We start from the raw sequence: 23,755 nt of genomic DNA on the forward strand, positions 1-23,755 counted from the left end.
ACTTCATTAAATCGGCGACCCCCCCTCTCAGTTCCCTCATGCAGAAAAAGAGAAGACGGGGAGAAATCCCTTCGGGCTGCGTCAAATTTTTCTCACACATACTACCTCACCCCCCATCCCCCTACCCATTCCACCTCATGGATCACATCATCCATATACAACCATTCTCCATTCACCCCTGTCTTCTGTCCTCTCCCGTCCTTCCTCAACAGACATTCCCCTCTTCCCCAAAGCCCCTTTCACCCCATCCATCCATCTCATCCTAGGTCGCCCCCTCATGTTCACTCCCTCCACATCTACCTTCCATACCTCTTTTACTAGTCTTTCTTCACTCATTCTTTCCATGTGTCCAAACCATCCTAATACTCTTTCATCAACCCTATCTCCCAACTCCCTTTCCACTCCTGTTCTCCTTCTCACCTCCTCATTTCTCACTCTATCCAGCCTAGTAACCCCCATCATACTTCTCAGACACCTCATCTCAAACACATTCAAACTCCTTCTACCTTCCTCTCTTATGTTCCATGTTTCTGCCCCATACAGTGCTGTTGGCACAATCACTCCTTCATACAATCTCCTTTTAGCATCCATTCCCAAATGTCTATTCCTCATTACACATTTTAATCCACCAAGGCATTTACTTGCTTCTCTCAATCTACATTCTACCTCCACCTCCACTCCACCTTTTCCTGCCACATTCACACCCAAGTATCTAATACTATCCACTTCCTCCAGTCGCTCTCCCTTAATGCTCACTTCCAGTCTACCGCCACTTTCACCCCTTGTACATCTCATCACCTTACTTTTACCCACATTTATCTTCAACTTTCTTCTTTCACACACTCTCTCAAACTGTCACCAACTTCCTCAATCCCTCCTCTGATCCTGCTACAAGCGCAGTGTTGTCCACAAACAACAGCTGGCTCACCTCCCACTTTTCTCCATTTTCTTTAACCATCTCCAATCCCTGACCCACCACCCTTCCATTTACCTCTCGCACCACCCCATCCATGTATAAGTAGAACAGCAGCCAGGGCGACATAACACATCCCTGATGAAGTCCCACCTTTACCTCAAACCACTCACTCTCTCCATTTCTAATCCTGACACATGCTCTACTACTCTCGTAAAAACTCTTGACAGCTCCTAGAAGCTTTCCTCCTATCCTGTATATCTGCAAAACCTCCCACAGTGCCTTCCTCTCTACCCTGTCATAAGCCTTTTCCAGATCCATAAAAGCCTAAAAAACATCCATACCTTTTCCTATAGCTTTCTCACATATCTGTCTTACCACAAAAATCTGAGCTACGCAACCTCTACCCGTCCTAAATCCACGCTGTTCCTCACCAATTAATCCCTCTGTTCCTCTTCTAATCCTCTCAATCAAGATCCTCCCAAAAGCCTTCCCAACTACACTTAACAAGCTAATCCCTCTGAAACTACTACACTCACACTCATCCCCTTTTCCCTTGTAAAGTGGAACTATACAGGCACTCCTCCAGCACTCTACCCTCTCTCCAGCAAACATTAAATAACCTCACCACCCAGTCCACCATCACTGTACCTCCTTTTTTTAGACATTCTGCATGGCATCCATCCAGGCCAGGTGCCTTACCTGCTCTCATCATCTTAACAACTGCCTTCACTTCATCCTTCCTTATTTCTCCTCCATTTTCCTCACTCATCATGGTCATTTTCTTAGCACTTCCCACTGCAACTATCTTTCCCTCCCTATCCTCCTTCACATTTAGCATACATACATACATACATATACCAAGGCTTTTTCCCCCTTACAAGGGGGGTAGCCAAAAAGAAAAAGGCATAAAATCATTCCCACCCATTCCATCCCTGAATACACTCCACACCCCTCCACCCTCCCTCTTATCTTAGCACCTCCTGAATGACGGGTCATCCCTCCACCTTGTCCACTGCCCTGGGTCAGAAGCAGTGTCGCAAGACACAGCACATCCACAGCAAGGCCGCTTCATTAAATCGGCGACCCCCCCTCTCCGTCCCCCCATTGCATAAAATGAGAGGACGGGGAGAAATCCCTTCGGGCTGCGTCAAATTTTGCTCACACATACTACCTCACCCCCCATCCACCCACCCATTCCACCTCATGCTATCCCAACATCATCCATATACATCCATTCACCATTCACCCCTGTCTTCTGTCCTCTCCCGTCCTTCCTCAACAGACATTCCCCTCTTCCCCAAAGCCCCCTTCACCCCATCCATCCACCTCATCCTAGGATGTCCCCTCATGTTCACTCCCTCCACATCTGCCTTCCACACCTCTTTTACTAGTCTTTCTTCACTCATTCTTTCCATGTGTCCAAACCATCCTAATATTCTTTCATCAACCCTATCTCCCAGCTCCCTTTCCACCCCCGTTCTCCTCCTCACCTCCTCATTTCTCACTCTATCTAGCCTAGTAACCCCCATCATACTTCTCAGACACCTCATCTCAAACACATTCAAACTCCTTCTCTCTTCTTCTCTTATGTTCCATGTTTCTGCCCCATACAGTGCTGTTGGCACAATCACTCCTTCATACAGTCTCCTCTTAGCATCCATTTCCAAATGTCTATTCCTCATTACACTCTTTAATCCACCAAGGCATTTACTCGCTTCTCTCAATTTACATTCTACCTCCACTTTCACTCCACCTTTCCCTGCCACATTTGCACCCAAGTATCTAAAACTATCCACTTCCTCCAGTCACTCTCCCATAATGCTCACTTCCAGTCTACTGCCACTTTCACCCCTTGTACATCTCATCACCTTACTTTTACCCACATTTATCTTTAGCTTTCTTCTATCACATACTCTCCCAAACTCTGCCACCAACTTCCTCAATCCCTCCTCCGATCCTGCCACAAGCGCAGTGTCGTCCGCAAACAACAACTTCACATTTAGCAACTCCCTAAAATACTCTGCCCATCTTCCCCTTACTGCCTTCTCTTCCATTATCATCTCTCCATCTACACCAGGACAGGGACAGTAGCAGTATAATAAGTTTCATCATTTCTCTGTGAGCAGAGACCTCCTCTATCACAGACAAAATGATGTGTGGCTCTGGTCCATAGGGGCACCCCATATAGACCCTAAAGTATCAACTGCATGTTACTTTGCCATAACAACATGCAGCCAATACCCCAGACGGGGAATAATATTATTATTAATAATATTAATTATAATGAATTTTTTTTAAATGATTCTCCTTTTATCAAGATTTTTTCTATTTCCACAGAAATATTTTCTCTCAAAATGTGCTTCTATGAAGATTTCATATTGAAAATATAAAATCTGTTATTTCATACTGCTGACACTTAAGGTCCATATAACCAAAGAAATATTCTAAGAGTTGGTTAGACAAAGGTCTCCAGCCAACAGGAAAATAAGTATAAGCCTTCATCCAGTGGGATGGATACACAGAAAGCTATTCTGTAAAGGTAGTGTGTACTTGTGACAGGAAGGTGTTTGATGGGCTTTTTGTATGTGTACATATACTGTCTATTAGTATCAGGTGAGCCTACTGAAATGTAAATATGTGTAGATTTATGAATGAAGCCTACTACTAGCATACATACATACATACATATACCAAGGCTTTTTTTCCCCTTACCAGGGGGGTAGCCAAAAAGGACAAGGCACAAAAACATTCCCACCCATTTCATCCCCAAAAACACTTCACACCCCTCCACCCTCCCTTCCATCTTAGCACCTCCTAGATGACGGGTCCTCCCTGCACCCTGTCCACTGCCCTGGGTCAGAAGCAGTGTCGCAGGACACAGCACATCCACAGCAAGGCCGCTTCATTAAATCGGCGACCCCCCCTCTCTGTCCCCCCATATAAAGGAGAGGGCGGGGAGAAATCCCTTCCGGCTGCATCAAAAATTTTTGCTCACACACACTACCTCACCCCCATTCCCCCGTCCAATCCACCTCATGCATCACAACATTTTCCATATACAACCATTCTCCATTCACCCCTGTCTTCTGTCCTCTCCCGTCCTTCCTCAACCGACATTCCCTCTTCCCCAAAGCCCCCTTCACCCCATCCATCCATCTCATCCTAAGACGTCCCCTCATGTTCACTCCCTCCACATCTGCCTTCCATAACCTCCTTTACTAGTCTTTCTTCACTCATTCTTTCCATGTGTCCAAACCATCCTAATACTCTTTCATCCACCCTATCTCCCAGCTCCCTTTCCACCCCTGTTCTCCTCCTCACTTCCTCATTTCTCACTCTATCTAGCCTAGTAACCCCCATCATACTTCTCAGACACTTCATCTCAAACACATTCAAGTTCCTACTCTTAATGTCTGATCTGGCTAGATGAGCTCAGGTCATTCACACAAAGCAAGAGCACTATCCCTGAGCTACCTAGGACTCCTGCAGAGATAGTTTTTACAATATAAGTAACATAATATTATTAACCTCTTCAATACAAGTCAAATATTCATGCACACATCAGGTGACTGATGTACAATGATGCATTACAATATGCACATTATAAAAAATAAAGTTACTGTGGTTATATTCATTCTCTTTCACCCTGAATAAATATAATATCATAGATAATGTGACCAAGCCTGTTCACAGAATACAGAGGTCAGCAACAACTACAAAATAAATATAATTAGGAAGTCAACGCCAGCATCCTTGTACACCCCACTCACAGCTCATGACACCATGAGCATCATCATATTCAAGAGGTTAAATGAAGGCAACTCTAAGGTAAAGAGTAGAGTGATCACAGCAACACCAGCCCCCATTTCTGCCCTGCAAAACACATTTAGGTCAACAAGTACCTTTTTCATGTCGTCTTCTTCCTGTTCTGCTGAAGATTCATCCTGCCTGGTCTGGTCTGGTTCATTTTCGAAGCTATCTTTTGAGGCTTGAAGAAGTGACAAAGCATATTTACCCCAACATCGGGCATTATCTGCCTTCTTCATCTTAAACTTCTCAAGCCTGTAATACAAACACCTAATCTACTTTGTGCACCAATTATCAAATAAATCCCACTCTATCTTTTAATCCTTTCTTTTTGACTGCAGGTTGTACATTACAAATGTATACTAGAAAAGTATGGTACACTGGACTTTCATAATCCCCCACTAACCCTTCTTTCATGTACTCCAACATGGATACACCTATGCATATCAGACAGGAAAGTTCAAATGGAAGAAAAAAATTATGAGTGGGTCACAGGCAAGCAAGTGGTTTTGAAATCTAGGAAGAGATTAGGAGGGGGGATGGTTAGGTAGGAACACTGCATCTGAACAATTTAGATAATGATAGCAGAGAAAGAAACAGGACAGGGAGGTATTTTATTGCACTGTCCTTCATGTGAATACAGGGATTATAATCTACTTAAACCCTCTACATATTTTTTTCCTCAAGTAATCCATCTGAAGCCTATCATAATTTAAACCTACCATACCACACTAGTACTCCAATATTTCTTATCAGTGACTTGTGGAAGGGCCTTAGGACCATTGCCAGCCATTATAGGGTTGATACCAAAAGCCTCAATTCTATCCTCCACAGATTCTGTAAAACAGTCCAACAAAGTATTTACCTTTCTGTATTTTCTTCACAGTCTGACTGTGCTGCAATCATCTCATTTTCATAATTTGATAGTACCCTCGAAGAAGATGCAAGCAAATGGCGTCCAAGCCTGAAAAAAAAGCACAACCAGTAATGATCACTTTTCAGCTAGATACATACTTATACCAATAGGTCATTTCTCTCTGATATGGGGGTTGGCTAAGTCAAAGCATAAAATCACCTTTCACCCATCCCACACCCAATCCAGAAATACATTTGTTGTACCTCCCATCTTAACTCCTTGTGGATAAAGGGTCATCGTTGTCTCCTGCCTACTGTTCAGATCAGAAAATGCAGCAAGGCATAGCTACTTGCCCATCTCATTATATTACACAAGCACAGCCAACTGAACACAACAAAATGTCTATACCAACACCATATTACTCAGACATTTACAACCTTCCACCTACACCACACAACACATCCATACAGAAACACATTTACAATCAGATCACAAAACAAACACTTAAGACCAACCTTCAAACACTCTTCTCCATTAAATTCCTCCAGATATTAACCTCCATAGAAAAACCACTCCTAAAAGAAGCAAGAGCAACACTTGCATAACTGTATATAAGTCACCATCCAGCACTACAACAACAAGAACACAGAATAATCTGCCAAAGAAACAAACTGCTCTAGATGGAACTATCATACAAAAGACCTTGAACACCCTGTCTCATACTACTTCACCCTACCCAACCCAGACAACGTCATATTTCTTGCCTGAGTAATTTATGGCCCAGTCTTGTGGCTGATGCTGGTTACCTGGGAGCTGTGGGTCTGCTGCAAGAGAGACAAGGGGCAATGGACTGATGATCCTCTCATATACCCTCCCACAGTCCACCTCCAACTGCTTTAGTCTCTCCTCTAACTAAGCTCTAAGAACAGTGTCATCTACAAACAATAACAAGCTCTACCTCCCACTCCAAAAAAATTCCCTGGCACTCTGGTGTTTACTCCTGCACCATCCTTATACATATTGAGCACACACAGTGATAAGTATATACTACTGCTGCTATGAGTATTTTTTTTAATTTACCTTGAATGCAATTGATATAAAGGCAGAACTATGACCAACATTTTCTTTTCAAATTATTAAACTAAATTTAAGTAACTATTGATAACTCATTATATACATCATTCCATTTCCCATCTAAACTGATGTTCATCCTTAACTTCTTCAATATAAGATGCCTAATGGCTAATATACAATGTATCACACTACTCGCATTATAAAATATAGTCACTGTTGTATTACTCGTTCTCTTTCACTCTGAGTAACAATAAACACAGAAAACATGATCAAACTAGTTCACAGAATTTGGGGGTCACTTAGCTACAACTATTGAATAAATATAATCACTTGCGACACTGCTTCTGACCCAGGGCAGTGGACAAGGTGCAGGGATGACCCGTCATTCAGGAGGTGCTAAGATAAGAGGGAGGGTGGAGGGGTGTGGAGTGTATTCAGGGATGGAATGGGTGGGAATGATTTTATGCCTTTTCCTTTTTGGCTACCTCCCTTGTAAGGGGGAAAAAGCCTTAGTATATGTATGTATGATGCTGGAATCCTTGTACACCCACTCATGCCTCAAGACACCTACCTAGGTGTCCTCATATTGAAGAGGTTAAGATACCACTTACTAATAGGAATCAATAACTTCATTTTAATACACTTAATCAAAGACATGCACTCTTAAAAAAATTAACAAATGTCACTTGAAATCCACATATTCCTTGATACTTAAATTTTTGGAAGACCAGAAGATAAAAATGCATGTAAAGGGATTAAGAACATTAAGATGTCCAATTTCAGTCTATAAAAAGAAAGAAAAAAAATTGCCTCAGAATGAATAAATTGTAGCCAATGTGAAACACAATATAGCACTTGTCTAGCCACACAGTGTTTACATACCTGAACTTTTCTTTGTTGATGAAGAACTGTGCAAGGGTTGCAGCATTGACTGCCCACTCCAAGTGGTCATATTCTTTGCTTTCAAGCTGTCGTTGAAGTGTTGCATGACAAAAATGTGCAGACTTTTCAGCATCATCCAGATGCCCATGTACTTGGTGGGTGAAAAAGTGATGAAAACAGATCAGTTATGATATCAAAATTATATATATGAAGTCACCGATATAATGAAATACCCAAGGCTTTCACACAAAGACCTGAAGTCATAAGTACATAATTCATTTAGAATACATTTATACAGAAACAAAAATGTATGCAAATGGCATGATTGTGAATCTTGAAAAAATGATATGTACTGAAAGAGAAAGTTCCAAATGACATGAAGTACATCCAGGACCTAGATAACACTGGCCTGCGTTAAATTTTTTTTTTTTCAAAGGTCGAAGGTTTTTCAAGTGATTTATAGGTATTTTGGTGCGCTGAATCCAAAAATGTCATCTGTTTCCTTGGATCAGGTCTAGTTTTTGAGATATGAGAAGTGCGACTTTTGGGCCTTGTATAGTACTAAGTATAAGGAAAACGAGGCTGCAGGTATAGCCTATTCTTTTTTTTTTTTGCATAAAAATTATACTGTAGCACCCCGAAACTGATACTGAAACCTAATTATGTTTTTGTTTACTTTCAGGAAACTGAAACCGAAACTGAAACTGCATTGACTACATTGACAAACTGCATTGACAACACTGAAACTGAAAGTGGTTTAGAAAAGTGTGATCTCCAATCAGTGTGACTGATTTTATAAGAATCTGTGCTTTTTACAAGAATCTGTGCTTCTTGTGTTTCTATTTTGGACACGTATCTTAGATTGACAGAAAATGGAACGCAAATGCACAAATCATCCTGATAGGTTCTGCTACATATGTGGTAATGTGATTCTTCCTCGTCGACTAGCAAATATAACTGATTTTGTGAAGAAGGCATATCATGCTTACTTTGGAGTTAAGCTTGGGGACCAGGACAAGCCATTTGCACCCCATGTTAGCTGCAAAACATGTGTTGAGAACTTGCGTGATTGGAGAAATAAAAAAAGGAAGAGTATGCCATTCGCTGTTCCAATGGTTTGGAGAGAAGGTAAAGATCATGTGTCAGACTATTTCTGCATGACTAATCTTAAAGGAGTCAACCGCAAGAACAAGCATTGTATTCAGTATCCTAATGTTCCGTCTGCCATACGACCAGTCCCTCATGGTCCAGGCCTGCCTGTTCCCTAGCCAGATGTTGCAATGGAATCTAGCTCTGAATCGGAATCTGATAACGCACTAGACAGGGCAGAGGGTGGAGAATACATGCCAGAAGAGAATGACCGGCCAGTGCCTCTAACACAAGCAGATCTCAATGACCTGACATGGGATCTAAACCTATCAAAGGAATCAGCACAGCTTCTGGGTTCTCGTCTTCGTGAGAAAAATTTGCTAGCACCTGAGACAACATTCTTTTGGTACCGAGAGCGTGAAAGAGAATTTAGACAGTTCTTCACAACCCAGAAGGACTCGTCATTAGTTTACTGCAACAACATTGCTGGTTTGATTCAATCAATGGGGCTGGACTATATTGCTACTGAATGGAGACTGTTCATCGACTCTTCCAGCAGAAGTCTCAAGGCAGTCCTCCTTCACAACGGAAATAAATACTCTTCAATTCCAATCGGTCATTCGGTGCAAATGAAAGAAACTCATGACAACATGGATCAGCTACTGTCTGCTCTGAACTACAATGACCATGGTTGGTTGATCTGTGGAGATCTTAAGGTAGTTGGATTGGTTTTGGGACTACAGGGTGGGTACACAAAGTATCCATGCTTTTTGTGTTTGTGGGATAGTCGGGCTGATGATCAACATTTTGTCAGACAAGAATGGCCACCATGACAACGTTTGGAACCTGGTTCACACAATGTTCAGGCTCGTTCTCTTGTTGAACCAAACAAGGTCTTACTCCCACCTTTACATATCAAACTGGGACTGATGAAGAACTTTGTGAAGGCAATGGACAAGGACGGCATGGGATTTACTTTTCTTCAGCAGAAGTTTCCTCAGATCATTCTGGAAAAGCTTAAGGCTGGCATCTTTGATGGGCCTCAGATAAGGGAACTTATGAAGGACTCAATGTTTGACGATGCACTGAATGCAGCTGAGCTGTCCGTTTGGTGGTCGCTTAAGTCAGTGATAAGAAACTTTCTAGGAAATAACTGAAGTGCAGAATATGAGAAAGAAGTCGATGAGCTCTTGAACAGCTATCAAAAATTAGGGGCTCGCATGTCAGTCAAAATGCACTTTCTACGGTCCCACTTAGACTATTTCCCTCAGAACTGTGGTGACTTCAGTGAGGAACAGGGAGAACGTTTCCACCAGGATATTCGTGTCATGGAAGAACGCTACCAAGGCCGGTGGGATGTAAACTTTCTTGCGGACTACTGTTGGTGTTTGAAACGAGACGTGGTGGCTGCCCAACACAGGAGAAAGTCACTGAAAAGGCCCTTCATCCATGATTAGATTTTCTGTAATATATCCTCTTTATCTTCTGAACTATGCAAGAAAAAATTATTTCTTTTGTCAAGAATTTTTTTTCCAAAATTAAAGGGAATAAATAGCACTAAATGGCGTTTTTAATTATTTTTACCGCCTCGTATCTCAAAAACGTGACCTGATTGAACAAAATGAGTGTGATTTTTAGATTCTGCATAGCAAATTACCCTAGAATCAGTTATCAGATGCTTTACCTTTGAAACTTCGCAGGCCAGTGTAATGAATCAAATTGCACTTCATCAAGAGATATTCATAAAAAGTGAACAGTATTCTGTTCATCAACATCGTACACAAGTGAAATAGTAAATGGGAAACTGGTGACAGGCTTATGTGAAGGAATTAAAGAAAAGTGCATGCAACAGGACCTGGACAAACTTTTTGAAAAAAGTATATATTGTGCATATCAAGTGTCATGACAGAATGTATAGCAAATAATAAATTGAACTAAACATTACACATTGTACACACCAATAAGAATGTGAAGTTATAGTTACTGTAAAATCTTGCTGCAAATCCTGAATTCAACACTATCAACTCAACTTCCAGATACTGCTATAATAATGGAATTAACCCTAACATTTATTGTTGCCATGAGTTCCTCAAACTGGAAACATGCAATCCCACCTTAGCCAACAACAGTTTTTGGACACCCAAATAAGTTCTTTACTTCCTCCCCAACCACCAGGAACCCTTATCCAAAAGCATATCCATAATCATATCACTCACTACTCCATCAACAGAATGAAAGACAACAAAATGCTGCAGGCCAGACCCCCTGACATCCACCCCTCTGAATCCTCTCTCCCATGAGAGGACAGTGTGTGGCCACCATCCAGCCCTTCTAAGTTACCAGAGGCAGTTGGATGACTGCATCCCAAATAACTGGCCAGGATGTAACACTTTACCTCATACTATTCAACACATTATGGAAGACTGCATTGTACACAATTACACATGCCAGCAACATAACATATACTCTCTAAGAGACTTGTGGGAAAACCCCATTCCAGCCATGGTGTTTCTTGGGATATGGAACTGCTCAGCCAGACAGTCTGAGGAATGACAACAACAACAGTCTTTGGATCTTCACACAGATCTTTCTGGGAAGATATCTGAATTGTTGTCTGTATTAAATTAGCATTGATCTCTAAGTCAACTAATTGGAGTAAAAGGGAATCAGTCACCATCTGTCAGCTCTTCTTAAGTGAAAAGGTAAAGGAATATCTATCTCTTGGAACCAGTCTAGAGACAGTGCCAAATGAGTTTTGAAGAGAAGTAGAGAGATGATTCCCTCACGATGTCTGTCCCACAGGACTGGTAGCTATCACTGATACCGATTATGTAACTTCAACCATAGTTCCCTTTTACCATAAGTCAAATATTCATGTTATGCATGGAGCATTTCATTTGCACAGTTAAATTCAGGAGCATGGGCAGGAATTTTTAATGATGACACATTACACAAGAAATGATGAGGAAAAATAAACTGGCCAATTGTTCTGAGCATGAATGGAAAGCAATTGCCAGATTCCAAGAACGTGAAATGATAATCAATACTTGTAACAATACCTTGTGCAAGGTAATAGAAGGTCAAGGTGTGCTGTTTTTCAAAAGCCTTATTGTTTTCTGCATTGCGTTGTTCCTCTTCCTCTTCATTCTGAACTTCACCAAGAAAAAGATAAGGTATTGTTTTTGGGGAGGCATTACTTTGTGTTTTATATTCTTCATAAAAACCATTTGCTTCTTCTAGAAAATCCTTTGCTTTTTCAAACTCCCCCCGATGGGACCAAAGAATACCTAGATGATTGTATGTGCTGATGGCAACAATAATATTATTAGATTCTGCTTCATGCCCCTTGATAATGGCAATGGCTTTCGAAAGATGTTCTTCACCAGTTGAAAATTCTTCAGTGTCAACAGCAATAACACCCAAGAAATACAAAGTTCCTGCCAATTGGGATTTGTAAAGCTTGATCTCATCATCTGGTAACTCATCCTGTCCATCTATGATCTTTGTGAGATTACTTTTTATCTCTTCAAACAACTCTCGAGCAGCATACTTAGATCTGTAGGGCTCACTCTCAGGATCTCTCCTACTTTCATCTTCATGTAATGTAATAGCCTTTAAAACTCTATCTGCAATTTTTGCATCAATCTTCATGATGATTTATCTGAGGAAAAAAAAATACAAATTTGTACTATTCATAATTATTTTCATTTGAACATGAATGTTCATACTAACACTATATGTTGCACTATAAAAACTATACAGCTACTCCAGAAAGAAGTAAACTGCAACTCCATATACAGTATATATTAATGGGTGATTAATTTCAACTGAAAAAATGTGGTCTGAATTAATTTGAAAATCAAATAAAGATAAAACTAGCTTGCAGGAGTAAAAGAGCTAACTTTGCTACAAACTATCTACTAAAACAATATATAAACAAACATAAGAGGAGGAAAATATAGGCCAGTTATGCCACTTACATTTCACAGGAATGACAAATTAAAAAATATCTAACTGGTAATGTGTAAAGATCATACACTCTATATCTTAATGTAATAATAACTTATGATGTAATAGTTAAGGTACAAAATACAATAAAAAAAATCCAGGAAATACAATTACACAAGTTTGAAATACTTTTAATGAGTACCGGTATGATTAAAATTCTAGACACAGAGAAAGAATTAATTACATACCATGGATGAAAGATGCTCCAAAAAAGAATTCATACATACATACATACATATACCAAAGGCTTCTTCCCCCTTACAAAGGAGGTAGCCAAAAAACAAAGGCATAAAAACCATTCACACCCATTCCATCCCTAATACACTCCACTCCCCTCCACCCTCTACCTTCCCTCTTATCTTGGCACCTCCTGGATGATGGGTCATCCCTGCATCCTGTCCACTGCCCTGGATCAGAAGCAGTGTCGCAAGACACAGCACATCCACAGCAAGGCCGCTTCATTAAATCGGTGACCCCCCCTCTCCGTCCCCTCATGCAGAAAAGGAGAAGATGGGGAGAAATCCTTCGGGCTGCGTCAAATTTTTCTCACACATACTACCTCACCCCCCATCCCCCGCCCATTCCACCTCATGGATCACAACATCATCCATATACAACCATTCTCCATTCACCCCTATCGTCTGTCCTCTCTCATCCTTCCTCAACTGACATTCCCCTCTTCCCCAAAGCCCCTTTCACTCCATCCATCCATCTCATCCTAGGACACCCCCTCATGTTCACTCCCTCCACATCTGCCTTCCATAACTCTTTTACTAGTCTTTCTTCACTCATTCTTTCCATGTGTCCAAACCATCCTAATACTCTTTCATCCACCCTATCTCCCAACTCCCTTACCACCCTCGTTCTCCTTCTCACCTCCTCATTTATCACTCTATACAGCCTAGTAACTCCCATCATACTTCTCAGACACCTCATCTCAAACACATTCAAACTCCTTCTCTCTTCCTCTCTTAAGTTCCATGTTTCTGCCCAATACAGTGCTGTTGGTACAATCCTCCTTCATACAATCTCCTCTTAGCATCCATTCCCAAATGTCTATTCCTCATTACACATTTTAATCCACCGAGGCATTTACTCGCTTCTCTCAATCTACATTCTACCTCCACTCCACCCTTTCCTTCCACATTCGCACCAAAGTATCTAAAACTATCCACTTCCTCCAGTTGCTCTCCCTTAATGCCCACTTCCTTGTACATCTCATCACTTTACTTTTACCCACATTCATCTTCAACTTTCTTCTTTCACACACTCTCCCAAATTCTGTCACCAACTTCCTCAATCCCTCCTCTGATCCTACTACAAGCACAGTGTTGTCCTCAAACAACAGCTGGCTCACCTCCCATTTTTCTCCATTTTCTTTAACCATCTCCAATCCCTGACCCACCACCCTTGCATTTACCTCTCACACCACCCCATCCATGTATAAGTTGAACAGCCAGGGCGACATAACACATCCCTGACGAAGTCCCACCTTTACCTCAAACCACTCACTCTCTCCATTTCTAATCCTGACACATGCTCTACTACTCTCATAAAAACTCTTGACAGCTCCTAGAAGCTTTCCTCCTATCCCATATATCTGCAAAACCTCCCACAGTGCCTTCCTGTCTACCCTGTCATAAGCCTTTTCCAGATCCATAAAAGCCCAAAAAACATCCTTACCTTTTCCTATAGCTTTCTCACATATCTGTCTTACCACAAAAATCTGATCTACGCAACCTCTACCTGTCCTACATCCACACTGTTCCTCACCAATTACTCCCTCTGTTCCTCTCCTAATCCTCTCAATCAATATTCTCCCATAAGCCTTCCCAACTACACTTAACAAGCTAATCCCTCTGAAACTACTACACTCATACTCGTCCCCTTTTCCCTTGTAAAGTGGAACTATACAGGCACTCCTCCAGTCCTCTGGCACTCTACCCTCTCTCCAACAAACATTAAATAACCTCACCAGCCAGTCCACCATCACTGTACCTCCTTTTTTTAGACATTCTGCATGGCATCCATCCAGACCAAGTGCCTTACCTACTCTCATCATCTTAACAACAGCCTTCACTTCATCCTTCCTTATTTCTCCTTCATTTTCCTCACTCATCATGGTCATTTTCTTAGCACTTCCCACTGCAACTATCCCTCCCTATCCTCCTTCACATTTAGCAACTCCCTAAATTCTCTTCATATCTTCCCCTTACTGCCTTCTCTTCCATTATCATCTCTCCATCTGCACCTTTTACCTTTTCTTCTCTACTTGATTCGCCTCCTCTTCCTCTCTTAATTTCCTTCCAAAACATCTTTTTATTACTTTCAAAATTTTCTGTCATACTCTTACCCCATTTCACATCTGCTCTCCTCTTTGCCTCCTTTATCTTGTGCTTTACTTCTCTTCTCTTTTCTTTGTACCTCTCATATGACTCCCTTGTCCTATTTTGTAACCAATCTGTGAAAGCTCACTTCTTTGTTTCTTCATCCCACCATTCACTACCCTTCCTTCTATTTCCTCCCATTCTTCTTGTTCCACACATCATTTTTGCACACTTTGTGACTCCCTCCTTGAACTATCCCTATTTCTCCTCCACTCCTAGCTCTACTCTATCCTTCACTCCCTCTCACTCCTCTATCAGCTTCTTCTTGTACTCCTCCTTTTCCTTTTCAAACAAAGAATTCATTTATAAATAATAAATGATAAATAAATATGGGCAGAATAAAGGAAAAAGAATACAATATGAATAAGATACATACACAAGTGGACAAGACCTGTATAAGTAAAACTGATCTAATTCACAAAATAATAAACTTCACAACATACTATGATGACTTCAAATACATCAAACACTCTCAGCACTCTTTGATCTACCCTATCTATCAGCTCTTTCCACTCCCACCTTCTGCTTCACCTCAAAATTTCTCCCTCGATCCAAAGTCCTAATACCAAACATACTTCTTAAACAGTTCATCTCAAACACATATCAACTCTTCTTTTTAAAAGCCTCCTTCAAATTCAAATTCTCTGCCCCATATCATACCGTAGACACATCACTCCATACGACCTTCTCTTTGTGTTTGTTCTCCAGTACCTCTGCATCATAATACTTTTCATCTTACCCTTTTATTTTTCTCCTTTACTCTAAAAGTCATCTCCACCTCCAGATGTAAATATGACAAATGATTATATAGTCTATTATTTTTCCAATTTCATTTTGAGACAATTTTTCACCAAACTAAAATTCTAAGGAGCATTTCATGGTATAAGGAGCAATTTGTAAACATTAGCTACAGAATGAAAATGTGATAAATCAAGACAAGTATCTCTGTCATTTTTTTATTTCAAGTGGCCTTCAATTGATAGAATTCATGTAAATAAAAAAAATTGCATCATCATCTTAATATACTGGAAAACATTGATTTCTTTAGAATTCAAATACAATTCTGATTAACTAAGATATACACTATAGAATAAAGTGACAGTTTCTAGACCTGCAAAAAATATGGCAGCCAATGTTTCAAAAAGGCACCTCTATAACAGTATAATATGTGTAAGTAAACTAAGTAAGAACCAGGCATAGTACAAATTCTATACCATTACTTTGTAACAGTGATAATTTTGTCTTAATTTACCTAAAGTCCTTGTAAAGATGTAAATATGACAGACATGATGAAGAAAATCATTCCAAGCTGCAAGGCATTTTCTGAATTTTTACATACTGAATAATGGAGATCAGGGGCAAAATACATAAGTAGCTGTACAGTTATTAAGGCAGCATCCATCATTCCCATACAAAGTTACAAAGTAACAATGCAGACAAGACGACAAACACACAATATTTAATAATGATCTACTGCACAATTCTCGTGGGATTTACTTATATGCTCTTTTAATTTTCCTGTCTTGGCAATTTATAATGAGTGTAATATTACCAAGGTTCAGTTTGGATATTTGGTAGTCTGAATTTCTACAGTTTTTGGACATTATGATTATCTAAATTCACTATAATACTATTGTAAACGCATTGCATGTCTTCCTTAGGGTAAGAAGAATATCTAACATCATGTATTTACCAAGGACAATTGGGTAACTTTTCAGGTTAAAGGGGATATTACACAATATTTGCTTCGTGCTTCAAAACATCACTATACTCTGCGTCAATGTAAGTAAACAAGTATACTTCAATGTTATTAATAATTTAATACTGGAATGACAACAAAATATTTCACCACTTACTTTTTACGTCTTGTGGCGTATAGATTCAAGGTTGTCTTGTGATGCTACAAATAATAATAACACAATAATTATTCCCTTATTTCTGTCAGTCATGCACTATTTGCTAGGCACCCGTCAACCTTCCCTAACTCGTTTGTTTGTTTGTGTTCTGTATTATCGGTCCCGCAGAATGTCTCGATCAACACGGGCATGATTGAAAAATAAAACGGAATTTACAAAGTTAAACACTTTGGAATTCTCAGCTACAGGCAATGTAAACAACAATCAAAATACGTATATGCTATGATGAACAAGATACAAAAATATATAAGCGCCTGCCATTGGTATAGATAGATATCCGGAGAAAATATATTATGCATATAGTACGTGTATGTGTATATGCCAGTGGTTAATCTTTATACTATCACGCCTCCTCTAAGAATTTGTCATTCACTCCTCGCTCCCCATGCTATCAGTATGATTCCTTTCCAGATTATAAAGAAAAGTAAAAAATATGTTCTTATTCTCTTTTTAATTAGATTTAGTAACATTATAATCGAGATATTTGACAGTTTCTAAGCAAAACAAAACAATCATTTTTCATAAACTCATTATTTGACTATGCTCTCGTTAAGAGAATAACAAATATCATTAGATAAATTGCTGCTTTTTTCCAAGAGTTCGGGTCCCTTTTCGAAATTACTGACGCCCCCCCCCCCAGGTTAAGAACTAACCACCGCCGGTATATGCAATATGTTCTGTAGCCTCAAGTTACTTTTCACCAAGGGTAATTATTTGACATAACTGACGTTTTCCATTGGACGAGTTTTTATTCAAACCTCAGGTCCATTTTGTGTAATCCACCACAATATATTTATATTATATGCAAACATTATTGTTTATACATCCGTTGCTAAATAATTAACCCCTTCAATGGTGCCAGCGATGGAAACTTGCTTGTAGTGGTCCTACAAGACAGACGGAGAGAATCTTCTCCCGCCGGTCGATTTCAAATTCCATTGATACCTTCATCTCCAAGGCCCACTAACTTTCATCTTTTAACAAAATGAGGGTTGTGCAGCAACTGCTCCACTCTTCCTCCTTCCAGCCAGTGACATAGGAACAACATTAATACAGCACAGACAACAGTCCAACATTTCATACCAAAGAGACTGGAGGACTCTGTCGTGATTTGGTTCGGACAAACCTTGGAAATGAAACTCACAATAACACTAAGGCACTCGGGTTTTGAACACTAAGCTCGAGAGGGAAGGTCGTAGTCTGAGAGCGAAGGACATGATGCTTGTAGAAGACTGCTGCTTGGAGTGAACGGACTAGCTAGGTAAGACCACCCGCTCGCGCGGGATCGGTTTTTGTGGGAGGGGAAGAATGTCTGTAAGAAAATGAAAAGATAGTAGTGTATAAAAGAGGGCCGCGTCAGCGAAGAGGCCATGCGTGGATGCGGGTCGGTCGACAAGAGAGGCTCCCTAGTTCCTCTCCCACGATCAGCCGGCGAAGAGCTAAGGGCTTTGAATCAGAGCTGGATTAAGGGCCTCTGCTAAGCCAGCGAGCAAGTGTGCGTGTATCTATTTTCTTCCAAGCACACTCTGAAAGCAGAGAATTACGTGACTTGGGAAATGTGTGTATTTGTCTTGTGCCAGACCGGCAGCACCAAAGGAGAAGAGTCTCCGCTCCTCCACCGGCCGGCGAAGATTGCTGGGCGCTTGTTGAGAGAGCTGTAGTGATGTCGTACCCTGGAGTGAACTAGTGGACTAGCTAGGTAAGACCACCCGCTCGCGCGGGATCGTTTTTTTTTTTTTTTTTTGTGGGAGGGGAAGAATGTCTGTAAGAACATGAAAAGATAGTAGTGTATAAAAGAGGGCTATTGTTGTCAAATGCTGTTTATGGTCGTGGCTCGGGAGAAATGGGCAGGAAACTTGGACGGCGGCGCCGACGCCTGGGATTAAAATCACCAAAAGTTGAGAAAATGGTAGGAGGCGTAGTAGTAGAGAAAGGTTGAAAACGGAAAAATCTTTAGTGGGAGGTAAACTGAAATGAGAAGATGTAGTATAAGAGAAAGTTAGATGTTTGTGCGTGGGGCGTGGCTATGTTCGTGAGAGGTGTGTGTATCTTACGGGAAGTGAGTAGAGTTCACTTCCCGCGTGTGGCGATGCTGATTAACCCCAGCTAGGTAGCGCGGTCCTGATTAGCCCCAGGTTGGACATGAGCGGTCCTGATTAGCCCTAGGTTGGGCTTGAACGTTGAGTGAGCGACATCCGAAGCGTAGAATCTGGAGTGGATCCAATGGCGGTGCGAGGGGGGGGGGGGGGCAGGTGGGCGAGTGTTGTTGTATCTTTCTCCTTCCAAGCACAACTCTGAAAGCTGAGAATTACGTGACTTGGGTATTGTGTGTAAATGTCAGAAGTGTAAACCCGCTCGCCAGCATCAGCGAAGAGGCCATGCGTGGGTGCGGGCCGGTCGACAAGAGAGGATCCCCAATTCCTCTCCCCGACGAAGAGTTAAGGGCTCTGAATCAGAGTTGGAATAAGGTCCTCTGCTAAGCCAGCGAGTAAGTGTGCGTGTACCTCTCTTTTCTTCCAAGCACAACTCTGAAAGCAGAGAATTACGTGACTTGGGAAATGTGTGCATTTGTCTTTGGTGTTAACCCGCCTGCCGATGTCAACGGAGTGATCAGCCTTGTGCCAAACCGACCACAGCAAAGGCCGGCGAAGATTACTGGGCGCTTGTTGAGAGAGCTGAAGTGGAGAGCGACGTCTGACCTTTGCGGAGTCTTGCGACTTGCTAGGTAAGACCACCCGCTTGCGCGGGGATCCAGTGCATATTATTGCACCTCAGTGCAGCAGGCCACCTCCTGGGGCCACAACTGAGAGTGTGTTGGTCTCACATCTTCCTTCATGCACATTCTAGCCCTACACCCCTCTCAAATTCCCAGCAGACTGTTACTTGCCTCAATAGTCCAAGCATATATGGCCAAAGTGAGGGTAACCACACCTCTTGGCATATACACAAACTCTTCCTCTCCATCAGAGCTAGAATGGTACTTTATGGAGAACTTTTTTAAACAAGAAGTTTAATATATAGTGTGCACTTACTACAAACTTGTTTGCTGCTGGGCAGAACTTGAACTTCTTCCACTCCTAACCACCACAAATACAGACGTTTTACCCTATTCGGCTAGTGAGCTTCCCCTATTCCACTCTCAAAATTATTTTACTAGTCTTTGTAAGAGGTTGGTTGAGAAATCCCCTATTCCAGACGCTCTCAAAATTATTTTACTAGTCTTTGTAAGAGGCTGGTAGAGGAGTGGAAAGTGAGGTAGATGGTGAGGGTTGTATTTTTATGGTTTGGGTGTTTTGAAAATAACACAGCCGAAGGAGAGTTGCACAAGTACACTCTCTGTTTTGTGTTTATAAACGATGGCTGGGGGCCTAAATGAATTGCTCACTTGCAGCATGTGTAACCTAAGTGAGTTATGCAGGAATTCAAGATTGCTTAAGTAAGCAATATTGCATATAGACTTGTAACAACAAATCTGATTGGAGAAAGGGTTAAGAAAATTTAATTGGTTCACAATTGTAAGATCATGCCCTTTGCGGAGGATCTTAAATATAAAGATCATTGTACTACAGAAATCACTATGTCACTGCAAAACTCAACTAGGACCTAGCTTGCAGTTGCTCTGGAGATTCCTGGAGTGATATTCAAAGAACAAGTGTAGAAGAATTCATGAGAAAAATCAAAGAAAAATAAGTACATTTTAATTTCCCCTCCTATACATACATAAAAGGTGCAGATGGAGAGATGATAATGGAAGAGAAGGCAGTGAGAGGAAGGTGGGCAGAGTATTTTAGGGAGTTGCTAAATGTGAAGGAGGATAGGGAGGGAAAGGTAGTTGCAGTGGGAAGCGCCAAGAAAATGAGTGTGATGAGTGAGGGAAATGGAGGAGAAATAGGGAAAGATGAAGTGAAAGCAGCTGTTAAGATGATGAGAGCAGGTAAGGCACCTGGCCTGGATGGATGCCATGCAGAGTGTCCGAAAAAGGGAGGTACAGTTATGGTGGACTGGCTGGTGAGGTTATTTAATGTGTGTTTAGAAGAGGGTAGCGTGCCAGAGGAGTGCCTGTATAGTTCCACTTTACAAGGGAAAGGGGGACAAGTGTGAGTGTAGTAGTTTCAGAGGGATCAGCTTGTTGAGTGTGGTTGGGAAGGTTTATGGGAGGATCTTGATTGAGAGGATTAGGAGAGGAACAGAGGGGGTAATTGGTGAGGAACAGTGTGGTTTTAGGACAGGTAGGGGTTGTGTAGATCAGATTTTTGTGGTAAGACAGATATGTGAGAAAGCTATAGGAAAGGGGAAGGATGTTTTTTGGGCTTTTATGGATTTGGAAAAGGCTTACAACAGGGTAGACAAGAAGGCACTGTGGGAGGTATTGCAGATATATGGGATAGGAAAAAAGCTGTTAAGAGCAGTCAAAAGTTTTTACTAAAGTAGTAGAGCTTGTGTTAGGATTAGTAATGGAGAGAGTGAGTGATTTGAGGTAAAGGTGGGACTTCGTCAGGGATGAGTTATGTCGCCCTGGCTGTTCAATCTATACATGGATGGGGTGGTGCGAGAGGTGAATGCAAGGGTGGTGGGTCAGGGGTTGGAGATGGTTAAAGAAAATGGAGGAAAGTGGGAAATAAGCCAGTTGTTGTTTGCTGACGACACTGCACTTGTAGCAGGATCCGAGGAGGGATTGAGGAAGTTAGTGACAGAGTTAGAGAAGGTGTGTGAAAGAAGGAAAATGAGGATAAATATGGGCAAAAGTAAGGTGATGAGATGTAAAAGGGGAGAGAGTGACAGTAGGCTGGAAGTGAGTATTAAGGGGGAGAGACTGGAGGAAGTGGATAGTTTTAGATACTTGGGTGCGAATGTGGCAGGAAAGGGAGGAATGGGGGTGGAGGTAGAATGTAGATTGAGAGAAGCGAGTAAATGCCTTGGTGGATTAAAAAGTGTAATGAGAAATAGACATTTGGGAATGGATGCTAAGAGGAGGTTATATGATGGAATGATTGTGCCAACAGCACTGTATGGGGCAGAAACATGGAACATAAGAGAGGAAGAGAGAAGGAGTTTGAATATGTTTGAGATGAGGTGTCTGTGAAGTATGATAGGGGTTACTAGGCTAGATAGAGTGAGAAATAAGGTGAGGAGGTGAGCAGGGGTGGAAAGGGAGTTGGGAGATAGGGTTGATAAAAGAGTATTAGGATGGTTTGGACACATGGAAAGAATGAGTGAAGAAAGATTAGTAAAAGAGGTGTGGAAGGCAGAGGTGGAAGAAGTGAATATGAGGGGGCATCCTAGGATGGGATGGATGGATGGGGTAAAAGGGGCATTACAAAAGAGAGGAATGTCTGTTGAGGAAGGACAGGAGAGGATAGAAGATAGGGGTAAATGGAGAAGGGTTGTGTATGGATGATGCTGTGATGCATGAGAGGGTGGGGGGTGAGGGAGTATGTATGAGAAATAAATTGACACAGCCCAAAGGGATTTCTCCTTGTCTTCTCCTTTTCTGCATGAGGGGACGGAGAGGGGGGTCGCCGAATTAATGAAGTGGCCTTGCTGTGGATGTGCTGTGTCTTGCGACTCTGCTTCTGGCCCAGGGTAGTGGACAGGATGCAGGGATGACCCATCATCCAGGAGGTGCCAAGATGAGAGGGAGGAAAGAGAGTGGAGGGGTGTGGAGTGTGTAGGGGGTGGAGTGGATGGGAGTGGTTTCTATGCCTTTTTCTTTTTGGCTATCTCTCGTGTAAGTGGGAAGAAAGCCTTTGGTATATGTATGTATGTATACATACTATAATACTGAAAGAAAATATGTGATGTGCTATATCCTATACCAAGTGGAATTAAATTCTAGAACTTACTAAGTCAGAAGATCGAAGGCACAGGGCCTACCGACTAAGACAGTGGTGAAAAGTAGAAAGTAAAGGGGGGTGTATGAAAGAGGGCAAAAGTTTTTCTTCATTTTTTCTGTTTGTGCAAACCATCTCAGCATTCTTTGACCTACCCAATCAGCTAGCTCTTTTTCCACCCCTCACACCCACATTTCTAACACAATATTTCAACACAAACACATAAAAATGCACACAACCTATTCCCCATATAGTTTGAAGGCATTTCATACAACCTCATCCATCTTTTGAAAAAACTCAGTTAAAGAAAATATTACACCACCCCATTATCAACAGGTGTTCCATCTACCACATTCTCAAGCATTACTGCAAAAAACATAACCATAAAGTTTTTCACAAGATGAAAAGAAAAAGTGAATTTGTCGTATACAATTAGTGACAATCTCAGAAAAAATATACAAGAATAACTTAGTGAACATATAAACTAAACTAAAGACAAGTGATCAACCATGACAAAAATATAGTAATAATACACAAATCTGTTCTAATTAAACTTCATAACACAGTAGTAATAGTTCAACTACATACATACATACATATACCAAGGCTTTTTCCCCCTTACTAGGGAGGTAGCCAAAAAGGAAAAGGCATAAAATCATTCCCACCCATTCCATCCCTGAATACATTCCACACCCCTCCACCCTCCCTCTCATCTTAGCACCTCCTGGATGACGGATCATCCCTGCACCTTGTCCACTGCCCTGGGTCAGAAGCAGTGTCGCAAGACACAGCACATCCACAGCAAGGCCGCTTCATTAAATCGGTGACCCCCCCCTCTCCGTCCCCCCATTGCATAAAAGAAGACGGGGAGAAATCCCTTCGGGCTGCATCAAATTTTGCTCACACATACTACTGTAGAATAATACATCACTTTTTCATTTCTCCAAATCACACTTATCTTTTAAAGGTAGGATATAGAATACACTAAC

General features: G+C 41.4%; 1 protein-coding gene across 1 annotated transcript in view; it reads right to left on the reverse strand.

Moving 5' to 3' along the window:
• LOC143028197 (KIF-binding protein) overlaps positions 1–17,249 on the reverse strand; it is a 37,091-nt gene extending 19,842 nt beyond the window's left edge. Inside the window, exons 1-5 of the mRNA XM_076190014.1 lie at positions 16,876–17,249; positions 11,684–12,285; positions 7,536–7,686; positions 5,589–5,687; positions 4,819–4,978 (exon numbers count right to left, since the gene is read on the reverse strand). Coding sequence (XP_076046129.1) covers positions 4,819–4,978; positions 5,589–5,687; positions 7,536–7,686; positions 11,684–12,275 — 1,002 coding nt within the window. The 5' untranslated portion in view covers positions 12,276–12,285; positions 16,876–17,249. The remainder of the gene's footprint in view (positions 1–4,818; positions 4,979–5,588; positions 5,688–7,535; positions 7,687–11,683; positions 12,286–16,875) is intronic.
• Positions 17,250–23,755: the final 6,506 nt, after the last annotated feature.

The sequence above is a fragment of the Oratosquilla oratoria genome, chromosome 1, assembly GCF_046742065.1.
Source record: "Oratosquilla oratoria isolate Oo_2021 chromosome 1, ASM4674206v1, whole genome shotgun sequence".
In the NCBI taxonomy this organism is placed as follows: Eukaryota; Metazoa; Arthropoda; class Malacostraca; order Stomatopoda; family Squillidae; genus Oratosquilla; species Oratosquilla oratoria.